This window comes from Pseudorasbora parva, chromosome 18 (assembly GCF_024679245.1).
Source record: "Pseudorasbora parva isolate DD20220531a chromosome 18, ASM2467924v1, whole genome shotgun sequence".
Taxonomy (NCBI): domain Eukaryota; kingdom Metazoa; phylum Chordata; class Actinopteri; order Cypriniformes; family Gobionidae; genus Pseudorasbora; species Pseudorasbora parva.
This window is the reverse complement of record NC_090189.1, coordinates 4,757,286-4,769,806: the sequence shown is the minus strand read 5'-3', so window position 1 is coordinate 4,769,806 and position 12,521 is coordinate 4,757,286. Positions and strand designations below refer to the sequence as shown.

General features: G+C 38.5%; 1 protein-coding gene across 1 annotated transcript in view; it reads right to left on the bottom strand.

Moving 5' to 3' along the window:
* The window catches only part of LOC137047054 (zinc finger protein 420-like), a 54,095-nt gene that overhangs the window by 7,348 nt on the left and 34,226 nt on the right, over positions 1-12,521 (bottom strand). The window contains exons 6-7 of the mRNA XM_067424593.1: positions 5,716-5,835; positions 4,395-5,532 (exon numbers count right to left, since the gene is read on the bottom strand). Coding sequence (XP_067280694.1) covers positions 4,395-5,532; positions 5,716-5,835 — 1,258 coding nt within the window. The remainder of the gene's footprint in view (positions 1-4,394; positions 5,533-5,715; positions 5,836-12,521) is intronic.

The window sequence follows — 12,521 nt, the reverse complement described above, 5'->3', positions numbered from 1 at the left end:
GTGCATATCATGAATGCTGGGTCTTGTTTGTTTTCTGACAATCTTCTGAACCTACTGGTAACTTGTTTGCCACGTAGCAATAAAAAATATACTAAAAACTTTGATTATTCTGGTTAGTCACATTGTACTGCTATTATTTTGAACAAGACTGTATTTAATCACAGCTCAAAAAATAAAAACATTTACATTTGAAAACATTTGAATTGGGCCGCTATTTACTGCAGCATTTATTCTTATCATACCAAGCATTACATTTTATTTACAGCATACATTAATGTTACGGACCACGTGAGCAGCGCATTCCCGATCACATAACTCTCCCCTCCACCGTGAATAAATAACAAACCAAATGCATGAGTTTTAGGTTTTATTTGCACAGATTTTCATGTGAGAAACAAAGGTTTAACGACCCATAACATACGTCACAACCAAACGTTAGCGATGGGTTATGGCAGATCCAGAGAGGCTCAGGGTAAAGCCAATAGTTTTATACTTCAAAAGAGTATCCACCTTCATGGAAGTCAACACTTGTCAATGTAGAGTGGCCAGACTCTCTCTGCAAATGAAATGTACGAGAGTCTGGTAAGACCAGGCTAAGAAAGCTATGCCATAATCAGAAATATTATATATTTATAGGAGAACATAGGGCATTGGAACAACAGCAAAATATATAAAGTAAAATATTTCTAACAATGCTAACCAGATTTCTGTAGTTCAAACTCAGATTTGTAGTTGAGAGCGTCAATTATAAACACCTATGTATTAAAAAATGGTCAGGTTTAAATCAGGTTTGGATCATAATTACAGTTAATGTGTCAGCCAGACTCGGACACAATGGGCTCGGGTAGAGTATTCTAGCCGAGAAGTAAGTTAGGTGGAAGCTATATTATTTAAACTCCGGAATGAAACAATAGATGATATTTATCAGTGTGATATCTCACATGCACATGATTTTTTTTCCATTTATAAAACTCTTAACACATTTTTTTGCACTCTTTGGTCTGTGAAATTCCATCTTTATTTATATAAATGTTTTATGAAACAGATGTTTCTCGTCTTCATTCACTCAATTCCCATAATTTAAAAATGTATGGGCTCTCTGAACACAAATGCAATGAGTTTGCCTTCTTTTTTTTTTAGAAAATCAATAATTTTTATGAGAAAATAAATAATACCAGAAAGGTGATTATTATATTCTCACGGTCAATTTATTTATAAAGCACATATAAAAACTCCTAGTGTATGCTAAAGTGCTTTACATTAACACACACAAAAAAAACATACAACACATTAACCATTCTAACACAATACAGCACACAAAGATACATTTCCTTCAAAAGCCAAGAAACACAGATAAGTCTTCAGGGAAGATTTAAAAGCAGGAAGGAAAGGGGCAGATCTAATGTCCTGAGGTAGGCTATGCTATTCCATAATCTATAGGACCGGCTACAGAAAAAAGCCTGAAACCGCTTAGATTTCAAGCGAGAGAGAGGTATCTGCAGGAAAATTTTGTCAGAAGATCTGAGCGTGCGGAAGGATTGCTGATAACTGAGAAGTTCGGACAAGTATGATGGGGCTAGGCCATTTAACGCTTTATACACAAATAATAAAACCTTAAAATGGATGCTGCACTGGTAATAAATGAAGACACTAGAACTGGAGTGATGCTTTCTCTCCTCCAAGTACCAGTAAGCAGCCTCGCAGCTGCGTTCTGGACCATTTACAAGTGATTTGTTGATGATTGTTTGCAATAATCAAGGCTGGAGGTGATGAAGACACAAGTAACTATCTCCAAAGAGCATATATTTAAGTTTAGATATTTGCCTGAGTTGAAAGAAGCTGCTCTTCACCACATCATTTATCGGTTTATCAAAATTCAGATGTGTCAAAAATCACACCTAAGTTTTAAGCAAAGACAAGGCAAAGGCAAAGACAAAGACAACAATCTCAGCTTTGCTCATTTAGTTGGAGAAATGTTCTGCTAGTCTAGCATTTAATATCTTCAAAGCACTTAAAAAGGTCAGAATTAGAGTGGTCCGAGCTAAGAGGAATATAGATCTGAGTATCATTAGTGTACCAATAGTATGCAATATTATATTTTATCATGATCGAAACCAAGGGGAGCATATACAAACAAAATAAGGGGAGGACAAGTTTCCAATCATCACCAATCACTGATCAATCAGAGGTATGATGAGAAATACTCCAGTGCCGTAATGCCAAAACCATTCCTTAGACCATTAAGAAGGGAAGCTTGATCAACTGAATGCTGAACTAAGATCCAAGTAACATTTAAATAGCAGTTTACCAGAGTCCAAAGCAAGGACTAGATTGTTCAACACCTTGATTAGTGCAGTCTTGGAGCTATGATGGACTTTAAAACCAGACTGTTTAAGAAGTTTATTTATAAAATTATTTTGTGATATAAATGAAGATAACCGATTAAAACATTTTGACAAGAATGGCAACTTAGGAATAGGTCAGAAGTTGTTAAAGGAATTGTCTAAGATTGTGGCCAAAACTGTTACTGCAATCACTTTCAAATGACTGTAGAGCGGTGTATCCCCCTACCCCTCCCCCTGACTCAAGGCTGCCAGATAGACTGCAGGATCAGCAGGAACGTTTGTAGCTGCAGCTGTGGTAACTAGAGCCGAGCTGGCAACCCGGATGTAGAAACACTACTGACTTTGTGTTTGGTAGATAGGTGGAGGGCGGAGCTTCAGGTCAAAACACAACATGTCAACATCAACATCAGTTGAGGGCTGCAACAACAACTTTTAAATGACAATATCTTGGCCGGACTACTGTTGTCAGTGATATAATTATTTGAAATTAACATGATTTCTTAATGTCTAGTGACATATCAGGGCCATTTTATGATTAATTGAAATACATTTCTTACATACAATTCCTTTAAATACTGGTTATATCCAAATATAACCAGTATTTAGCCACTCGCGGTCTTTCCTCATCCGCGCTGCCCGAACTCCTCAGCACCGCGATCCCCCTCAGCAGCGAGGGCTCTCCGACAGCGAATCCCTCCTTTCTCCCGGGCTTCAGCACCAATGTAATAAATGTTCGTAGATGGGAAGGAAGGAGGCGGGAACCGGCGAACGTTTAACAACTTTTATTAAATAAACAAAATGAAAGTACGGTTTCTACTTTCAAAAACACCTGTTTTCGTCTGACCCTGCTGACACTGAGCAATTCACTCTCCAATGTCCATGCCTTAACTTCAATTTCTAATATTACATTAGTATTGCATTCTTCTTATAGGCATTTAATAATTTTTTACTTTCCATTTAGCGTTAAATCTCTTTTTGGCTAATTTTAACTGTAAAATAAAATGTGCCTAATAATTCTGCACACATGAATATAAGGTGTTTTTCATTTACAGCCTCCATGAACATTTATATTATCACTTATAAATTATTAAATACAAAATGGTAATTTAGGTGGAATGATAATCCATTATGGAACTCCGAAATGAATCTAGAGTGTTTTAGCTTTTAAATGATCCATAGTTTTCTGATAGTTGATTGAATATTTTTTATAAAACAAAAGTAAGTAAAAGCATTTTTTTTGTAAGCATAATATATGTACATTTGCTCACAAAAGCATTATTCGCACGGGATTAGTATTATCTAGGGACCTCTGTGATTTAGAAATAACTCCCCCACATCTGAGTTTTGCGTGGCGCATTCGCACAGGATAAGCAAAGCCTGTGATTTTACTCGAATTCACTGACTTCTCCCGGATATGATGTCAAGACTTTTTATAGATATAGCTGTATGAAATCATAAACAGGCATCGATATCGTTTTGATTATTTTATAGTAATAAATAAACATAATTTCGTTCAGTTAGCGAACAGACTCCATGAACTGAGCACAGACCAGCGGCAGGAGTCAGACTTCATTTATCACGAGTGAGAAGCTGACACACGGCGGAAGATTCAGTCTTTCAGTGCTAAATGTAAAAGCGCCCACTTAAACGAGCTTGTCATTGTACTGTTCTGTTTTTCATTAATAATAGTATTGATATTAATATTAAACACACCATTCAATCAGTTTACTACCAAAATTGATACTCAGTCTAAATTGAAAGTATAATCCGTGCGGCCGCACGGGAATTCATAACGGTTGGCATTATAAATGCAGACTCCATTCTTCGTGAAAGATAAAGATAGAAATGCTCACAGTAAAAAAAAATTGTGCAAAAATTATATACAATCAGCCTAATCCTGACCAAATCACAGAGATGTTGATTCGCACGGGACCACTATTGTCACAGGGCCTCGGTGTTCGGCAAAATATGGTAGGTAATTTGTGGGGGAATTTTTACTTTTCAAATTACAGCAATTATTACAAATCACCAGAGGTCCCCAGATAATACTAGTCCCGTGCGAATAGGGCTTTAGACAACTTTGGGCAATGCTTTTTCTCATGAGTTCGTTGACTAGATGATTGGCTGAAACTCTTCCCACATGAAGAGCACTGGTACGGCTTCTCTCCAGTGTGAATTCTCCCATGATCTTTCAATTGTTTTGACCGAGTGAAACTCTTTCCACAGTGTGAGCACTTGTACGGTTTCTCTCCGGTATGAACTCTCTCGTGATCTTTCAATTGTTTTGACCGAGTAAAACTCTTTTCACACGACGAGCACTTGAATGGTTTCTCTCCAGTATGAGCTTTCTCATGATCTTTCAATGTTCCTGACTGAGAGAAACTCTTTCCACAGTGTGAGCACTTGAACGGTTTCTCTCCAGTGTGAACTCTCTCGTGATCTTTCAGATTCCCTAACTGAGAGAAGCTCTTTCCACAGTGTGAGCACTTGTACGGTTTCTCTCCAGTGTGAATTCTCTGGTGTGATTTTAAGCGGCTTGATGTTGTGTAGCTCTTCCCACAGTCAAGGCACACATGAGGCCTCACACCAGTATGAATACGCTCATGCACTTTTAAATGACCCAGCAGTGAAAAATTTTTCCCACAAAAAGAACAAAAGTGAGGCTTCACAGGAGAATGAACTTTAATGTGTCTTCTTAAGTTTGATTCCAGAACAAATGTTTTCTCACACTGATCACAGCAGAATGATCTCACTCCAGAGTGACAGCGCAGATGATCATCGAGAAAGCTTTTGCGCTTGAAACTCTTCCCACACTGAGTGCAGGAGAATGGTTTCTCTCCCGTGTGAATCCTCATGTGCACATTCAGGGTTCCTTTACGTATAAAGCTCTTTCCACACTCAGTGCATGTGAACGGTTTTTCTCCAGTATGAATTTTCATGTGCACAGCTAGGTGTCCTTTACGTATGAAACTCTTTCCACACTCGGAGCAGGTTAAAGATCCTTTAACTCCAGAATTTCCAGATTGTTGAATGAAATTCTCTTCTGTCTTTGAAACGACTGCATTTCCATCTTGAGTTTTGTAATGATGAGGTTTTTGAAACAGATGTTCGTCTTCATTTTTAAATGTCAATTTTCCATCTTCATGTGTGAAATGATGGTGTTTCTCTTCATTCACTTCCATCTGGTCTAAAATCAACATTAAATTCACAAAAAAATTACAAATGAGAAAGAGAAATAAAACTTCATTCAGCACAAATTTAGTTTATTAAAGGAGTCTACTAGTATCTAGTTTTAGATGTATTGTTATGTGTCATATTTCATCTTAAAGTTTCTCAGAAGTATTTAAAGAGAATAAAGGAAAACACCCACCTATTTGTTCCTCTGTCTCTTCGTCTTTTATTCTGCAGGGTTCTTCCTTAATCTCCATCTTTACAATAGTATGTCTGTAGTTTCTCCTGGAGTAATTCCTCCTGCTTGCTTCTTCTTCTCCTGTGGGAAGATGGGAATATTCCCAGCATTTAAACTCTCATGAACGGCTGTGGGAGCGGCTTCACTGACTGAAGGTGTGAATTGTGGTCGCTGTTGCTCATTTCGCAGATGATCATCACACTTACAATCACTCGCAATTATCCAGGTACAAATGTTTGCTCAAATAGTGATTTAGAGACACTCAGTACTCATCTTGCTTGATCTGTCCGCTGTCATTGACACATCCACCAAAACCTCCAGACAACTCTCATGGTGAAAGGTATCTCAGGAACCGCCACTGTTTCAAGTCTTACCTCAGGCCCTTCAGGGTGTTGTAGAGGGGTGAGATGTCTAAGTCACAAACATCTAGCTACTGGAGTACCTCAGGACTCTTGGGACGCTTCTCTATTCCATCTATATGTCATTCAGAAACATGGCTTTTCATATCACTTCGTGATGACACTTCACTTAAACTCTTATTCTAGCCAGATGATCCAGTGGTAGCTGCTCACGTCTCAGCCTGTTGTGATGAGGTTGAACCCTCCAGGAACTTTGGAGTTGTGATCAATGATCAGTTAAACTACACTGAACTAAATTATAAAGTGTTGCATTTTGTTTTTGCCCCCATTTTTTATGACTTTTTCTATGTACACAAAATGCCTATTTCTCTCAAATGTTATTAATGTTAGTGAGTACTTCTCTTCTGCCGAGATTATCCATCTCCCTCACAGGTGTGGCATATCAAGATGCTTATTAGACCGCATGAATATTGCACAGGTGCGCCGTAGGCAGTCCACAATAAAAGTAAGACAAAAGCAAGAATCGACAATTGAATGATTGAGTCCTAAGACATTCCCTGCATCCCAATTCGCATACTATCCATCCTAAATAGTAGTAATTCGAAAATAGAATTAGTATGTCCCAAATTGTAGTATGTTGAAAAGAGTATTCCAAAGATTCCCGGATGGTTTACTATTTCCGGTCCGAATTCGAAGTATGGATCGATGGGCACTCTAACGGATGATATTGCCCACAACCCATTGCGAGTTGGACGAGGATTCGATTAGAACTACAAACGCGGATAAAAAGCTCCAAAAAACTACAAACATGACGGATGTGCGCGTTCGACGGTTAAGTAGAGAAGTTTAGATAAAGGGGTTTGAGTGACCAACTATCAATATTTAACCCGACAAAAATATATTTATTCAGTGTTGTCCACATTATATTTCACCCGCAGCAGCATTGAGAACTTTTGTAATGACATGTTCGGCCATTAACTTTTAAATGCATCATTATATTTAAACTGCAAACACATGAGGAGAGTCTCTGCATTAAAGACACACACATGGCAGATCAACGAGCGGCTTCATTTCTCTCCGATACGGCAGGAGATTAAACTGAATGTGGAGGATTTGAACTGTGACGAATCTGACGATGATTGACAGGGCAGATAAACGCTGACGGGATGCACGTAACTAAGCGACAGAGTCCGTTAAAGATGGGGAAGTAGTATGTCCCGAAGCTTGCATACTTTTCTGCTACACACACAAAAGTATATACCTTTTTTTCACAAAAAGAGTACATACTTTTAGGACGTAGTATAAGTAGGTGAATTGGGACGCAGCAATTGTGATGCCACAATGAAACATTAGCATATTGTCTGTGTACTTAGTGCACACAAGTAGCATCACAGAGAAATGTCCAGCTCAAGGTTGGGGTACTAGTAACTGAATAACTAGTTATTGCCGGTTCTTCCGTTGTATCATCATTGGTTCAGAGTTGCACTGGGCTTTGGTGTAAAATCAGCGTCATCATTACTGTCTTTATAGTGTGTATAATTGCTAAGCTTTAGGAACATTAAGCCTCCTGAATGGAGCTGGAGTTCAGCTACGGTAATGGCTGTTTGTTTCCAAAATACTCACTGTACACAATTGACCAATCACAACAGACTGTCTGACCAATCAGAGCAGAATAGGCTCATGGAAAAGAGGGATTTAGAGGGACAGGCTGGAAAACTGGGTCAGATTTTCTGGGATGGCCCTTAAATGGTTCAGGACATACATAGAAGGGAGAGGTTTTTATCTGAGTATAGGTGACCATAAGTCTGATTGGACATCCATGACGTGTCATGAGCCCCTTTCACACTGCGATTCTGGCAAATACACGGATAATGCGACCCGGCATTTGTTCCCGGGCCGCTAGATTTGGTCCATTCTCACAGCCAGCGAAATACCGTAATATGTGCGCTTTCACACACAACCCGTAATGGTCCCGGATCGAGTTGACACGTGACATCCTGATGTGACGTATAATGGCGAGCGAGCTCAGCTTCAGCGCGGATAGTTTGGAGCTCCATGGTCTCGACTTGTGTCCAGTTTGCACACATTTCTGCTTGTTTAATTTTAGTTTCTTTTGTATACGAACACTCTCTGCGTTTAAAACACCGACTAGCTCTTCTGGCACTGCAGGGTTGTTTTATTGAAAAAACAAGCTCTAGGAGTCGCACGATAACTACGTACACGTTGCGGCATTAGTTTCGGCTTTTGTTCACACAGCGCTCGTCCCGGGTCGAATACCGCAATATTACTAGGTCCCCGACCCGGGTTCAATTCGGTAATCAATCCCGGGACGCGGTTGCTTTCACACAGAAGGCGACCCGGCAATGTTCCGGGAATATTGCGGGTCCGACGTGCAGTGTGAAAGGGGCTATGGAGTCCCAGAAGGCATAATTCCTGCACCACTCCTATTTATCCTGTAGATGCTCCCATTGAGCCAATTAATGAGGAAGCCAAGGCAAGTTTATTTATATAGCACAAGTTTTACCACAGGTATGCAGACAACACTCAGATCTGCTTAACCTGTTTATCTGAATTTCGTGGGCGGGGAGGTTGACGCAAGTGTGCGTGTCTCTTTATAATTACTTTTGTTTTATACAAACTATTCAATCACTATCACAAACTATGCATCACTTGAAAGCTAAACACTTAAGATTCATGTTCTGATCTAATTTTTGCAATAAATACACCAGACAGGAAAGGGTTAAATTAATTTCTGAAGCACTAGCTATTTAAACCTTAGCATAATAAACACTGTACTCATCTTTCATCTCCTATTGTGCAGATCAGACGAATCCATGAAACAGCACTGATGTCCGTGTATTAAGTCCACTCTTCAAAATGCATCCCCACCTTGTGCTTACCGTCTACATAGCATCCAATAGTATCCAGCATGGCCTGCCAGTTTTAGCGCACACACTTAATCGTAATCGCACACACGCAGACTGTTTTTTACAACTAAATGAGTTTTTTACACTTGTAAATTCTGTAAATAATTGCTTTAGTTTTTCAGAGCTGTAAATGCATTATAATAAGCAGTTTATTGCAGACTTATTTTAATAAAAAACGAGTCTTTACAATTACAAATGTTCTAATATAATTGCCCTTTTTGAAAAGCTTTTTTTTTTTTTACATAAAAGCTTACAGAAGCTACATTTTTTGAGAGAATCATCCTCAAATTTAAAAATCAAAACATGGTCAGACATTCAGCTTTATATTTAGGTTATTTTCAGGACCTCAAGATTAAAATGTAAAAAAAATTCCTAAGGAAAAAAATAAATAAACGTGAGTCAACATGCATATTTCCCCTTGTTTTACTCTGTTCCTATACTATTTTAAGTTATTATGACTCTTGGGTAACAATTATTTCAAGTGTCTAGTTTAAAATAAGATTTATGAACAGACCATAGGGTTTAAAAGCTGCAGATCGTTTTAATTGGGCATGTCGTTTTCAGAGAATTCTCAAAACTAAGGGTGCGACCACCTCAATTTTTGACAAAGAGAGTCAAATAACTGTCGGATTTAGCATTCAGGCAAGTGTTACAGATCATTATAATCTGGTAAGTTTTTACTTTTAATTATGTACACTCACAATGAATACTTTGTGAATACTTGTCACACAAACACGAGACAAATGTCAGGTTTTAAACAATGTAAATCAAATCTAAAACAAATAATTCTCTATTTATGCAATCTGTTTGAAAAGAGAGAGAGGTCAGTCATTCGCCAGCTGCTTCATTATTTGCTAATGCGGCCATGTCCACGAAGTACAAATTATTTTGAAATTCAAATAGGCCTACTGACACGATCCATGCAAGTGGAGTCAATGCCCACATCAACTTTGACCAAACAAAAGAAGAAAAGTTGTTTATTTCGAAAAGTAACAGATCCATAACGATTGTTATGCAAGTTTATTCTGTTAGTTTCTGTAAATATAAAACTGCAAAACCGGATAGTTTAAACATGAATTCTGCTGCTACATAAAATGTCATAAACGTAAGAATATTTTTTTAATATACTATGGAAGAGTGGCAAGAAGAAAGGCATTTCTTAAAGATATCCATAAAAAGTGTCATTTAAAGTTTGCCACAAGCCACCTGGGAGACACACCAAACATGTGGAAGAAGGTGCTCTGGTCGGATGAAACCAAAATTGAACTTTTTGGCAAAAATGCAAAACGTTATGTTTGGCGTAAAAGCAACACAGCTCATCACCATGAACACACACCATCCCCACTGTCAAACATGGTGGTGGCAGCATCATGGTGTGGGCCTGCTTTTCTTCAGCAGGGACAGGGAAGATGGTTAAAATTGATGGGAAGATGGATGGAGCCAAATACAGGACCATTGTGAAAGAAAACCTGATGGAGTCTGCAAAAGACCTGAGACTGGGACGGAGACTTGTCTTCCAACAAGACAATGATCCAAAACATAAAGCAAAATCTCCAATGGAGTGGTTCAGAAATAAACATATCCAGGTGTTAGAATGGCCAAGTCAAAGTCCAGACCTGAATCCAATCGAGAATCTGTGGAAAGATCTGAAAACTGCTGTTCACAAACGCTCTCCATCCAACCTCACTGAGCTGGAGCTCTTCTGGAGGAGGAATGGACAAACATTTCAGTCTCTCCATGTGCAAAACTGATAGACATACCCCAAGCGACTTACAGCTGTAATCGCAGCAAAAGGTGGCGCTACAATGTATTAACTTAAGGGGGCCGAATAATTTTGCACGCCCAATTTTTCAGTTTTTGATTTGTTAAAAAAAGTTTGAAATATCCAATACATTTCGTTCCACTTCATGATTGTGTCCCAATTGTTGTTGATTCTTCACAAAAAAATCCATTTTCATATCATTATGTTTGAAGCCTGAAATGTGGCAAAAGGTTGCAAAGTTCAAGGGGGCCGGATATTTTCGCACTGTATTTGCATTGGTTTAAATCCATTAGTTCAATTTTATGCAATCATTTTCCAGCGAAGTGGCGTATTTAAAGCCTGAGACATAAGAAAATAAACTGTATCGTCATGCAGCTGAGAAGAACAAATAAATCAGAAACGCATTCGATTTCTAAAATAATAGCAAATAAAGTGTGAGAGTATATCGTAGATATTTCAAGAGGATCCTCTATAATCATGACTGTTTGGATTTATATGAAATGGTAACACTTTACAATAAGAGTCCATTTGTAACATCAATAAAAAGTTAATAACAGTACTGTTTATGGCCCCACTTTATATTAGGTGGCCTTAAGTACTATGTACTTACATCAAAAAATAAGTACAATGTACTTACTGTGTTCAAATTGTATTGCAAAACACCTTTGCTGATATTGAGGTGGGATACGGGTAGAGTTAGGGACAGGTGTGGTGGTATGGGTCAGTTTAAGGGTAGGGTTAGGTGTAAGGGAAGTGCCAACTGTGTAATTACAAATGTAACTACAGAAATTAATTACAGATGTAATTACAGCAGGTATTTTTAAAATGTAAGTACAATGTAAAAACATGTATGTACACAATAAGTGCATTGTATCAAATGATTAATTACAATGTTAGTACATAGTAGTTAAGGCCACCTAATATAAAGTGGGTCCCTGTTTATTGTTAATAAACATCGACAGCGCTTAACATTAGTTTATGCTCTATGAATTAACATGAAATCTCATGGTTCAGTACCATTTTTACATTTTTGTAATACAAGTTTAGCCCCTTTTAGTGTTATGTTTGTTGTCCACATGACACTGTTACTACACAGCACTGGGAGATCCAATGAGAAAGCGTTGAATTGAAAGCCACATAATTAATAACATCACTACTGTGAGATCTAACAGGAGTGTTCGGTTAACAACTCTCTATAATAAACCACACAAACAGATCAAACACAGCTGATGTGGAGACAAGGAGAAACATTGAGCTATGAACAGAGTTCAGTAGCCTGACGTGGTCATACTCAATTCTAGTCAGAATATGAGTCTGATGCTCCATTGGGCTGTGATTATGGGGGCGTTTCAACCAAACCAGGAAAGACATCAATTGGATAGATCTACAACCAATCAGAGCAACGGAGCGACGTCAACAGACCTCAACTGCACTGTGTTGCCCATGGTGTTGCCAAGTCCGCGTTTTTTTCCGCGGTTGTTTTCTGTGTCCGCGGGTTGAAGCGACTATTATGTGATATATAGACCCATGAGTGTGAATTTTAGTAGGCAACCTTGCCAAAATAACACACATTTTACCACATTTTGCCATTTTTCCTCCGGAGAACCCCCCGAGAAGCTATTGTTTAGGGCTAGTAGTTGGCGGGTTTTGTTGTAAAAACTTGGCAACCCTGTCTGCACGTGCACTGGTATCAGGCTGGAATAAACGATCTTTGCCGGT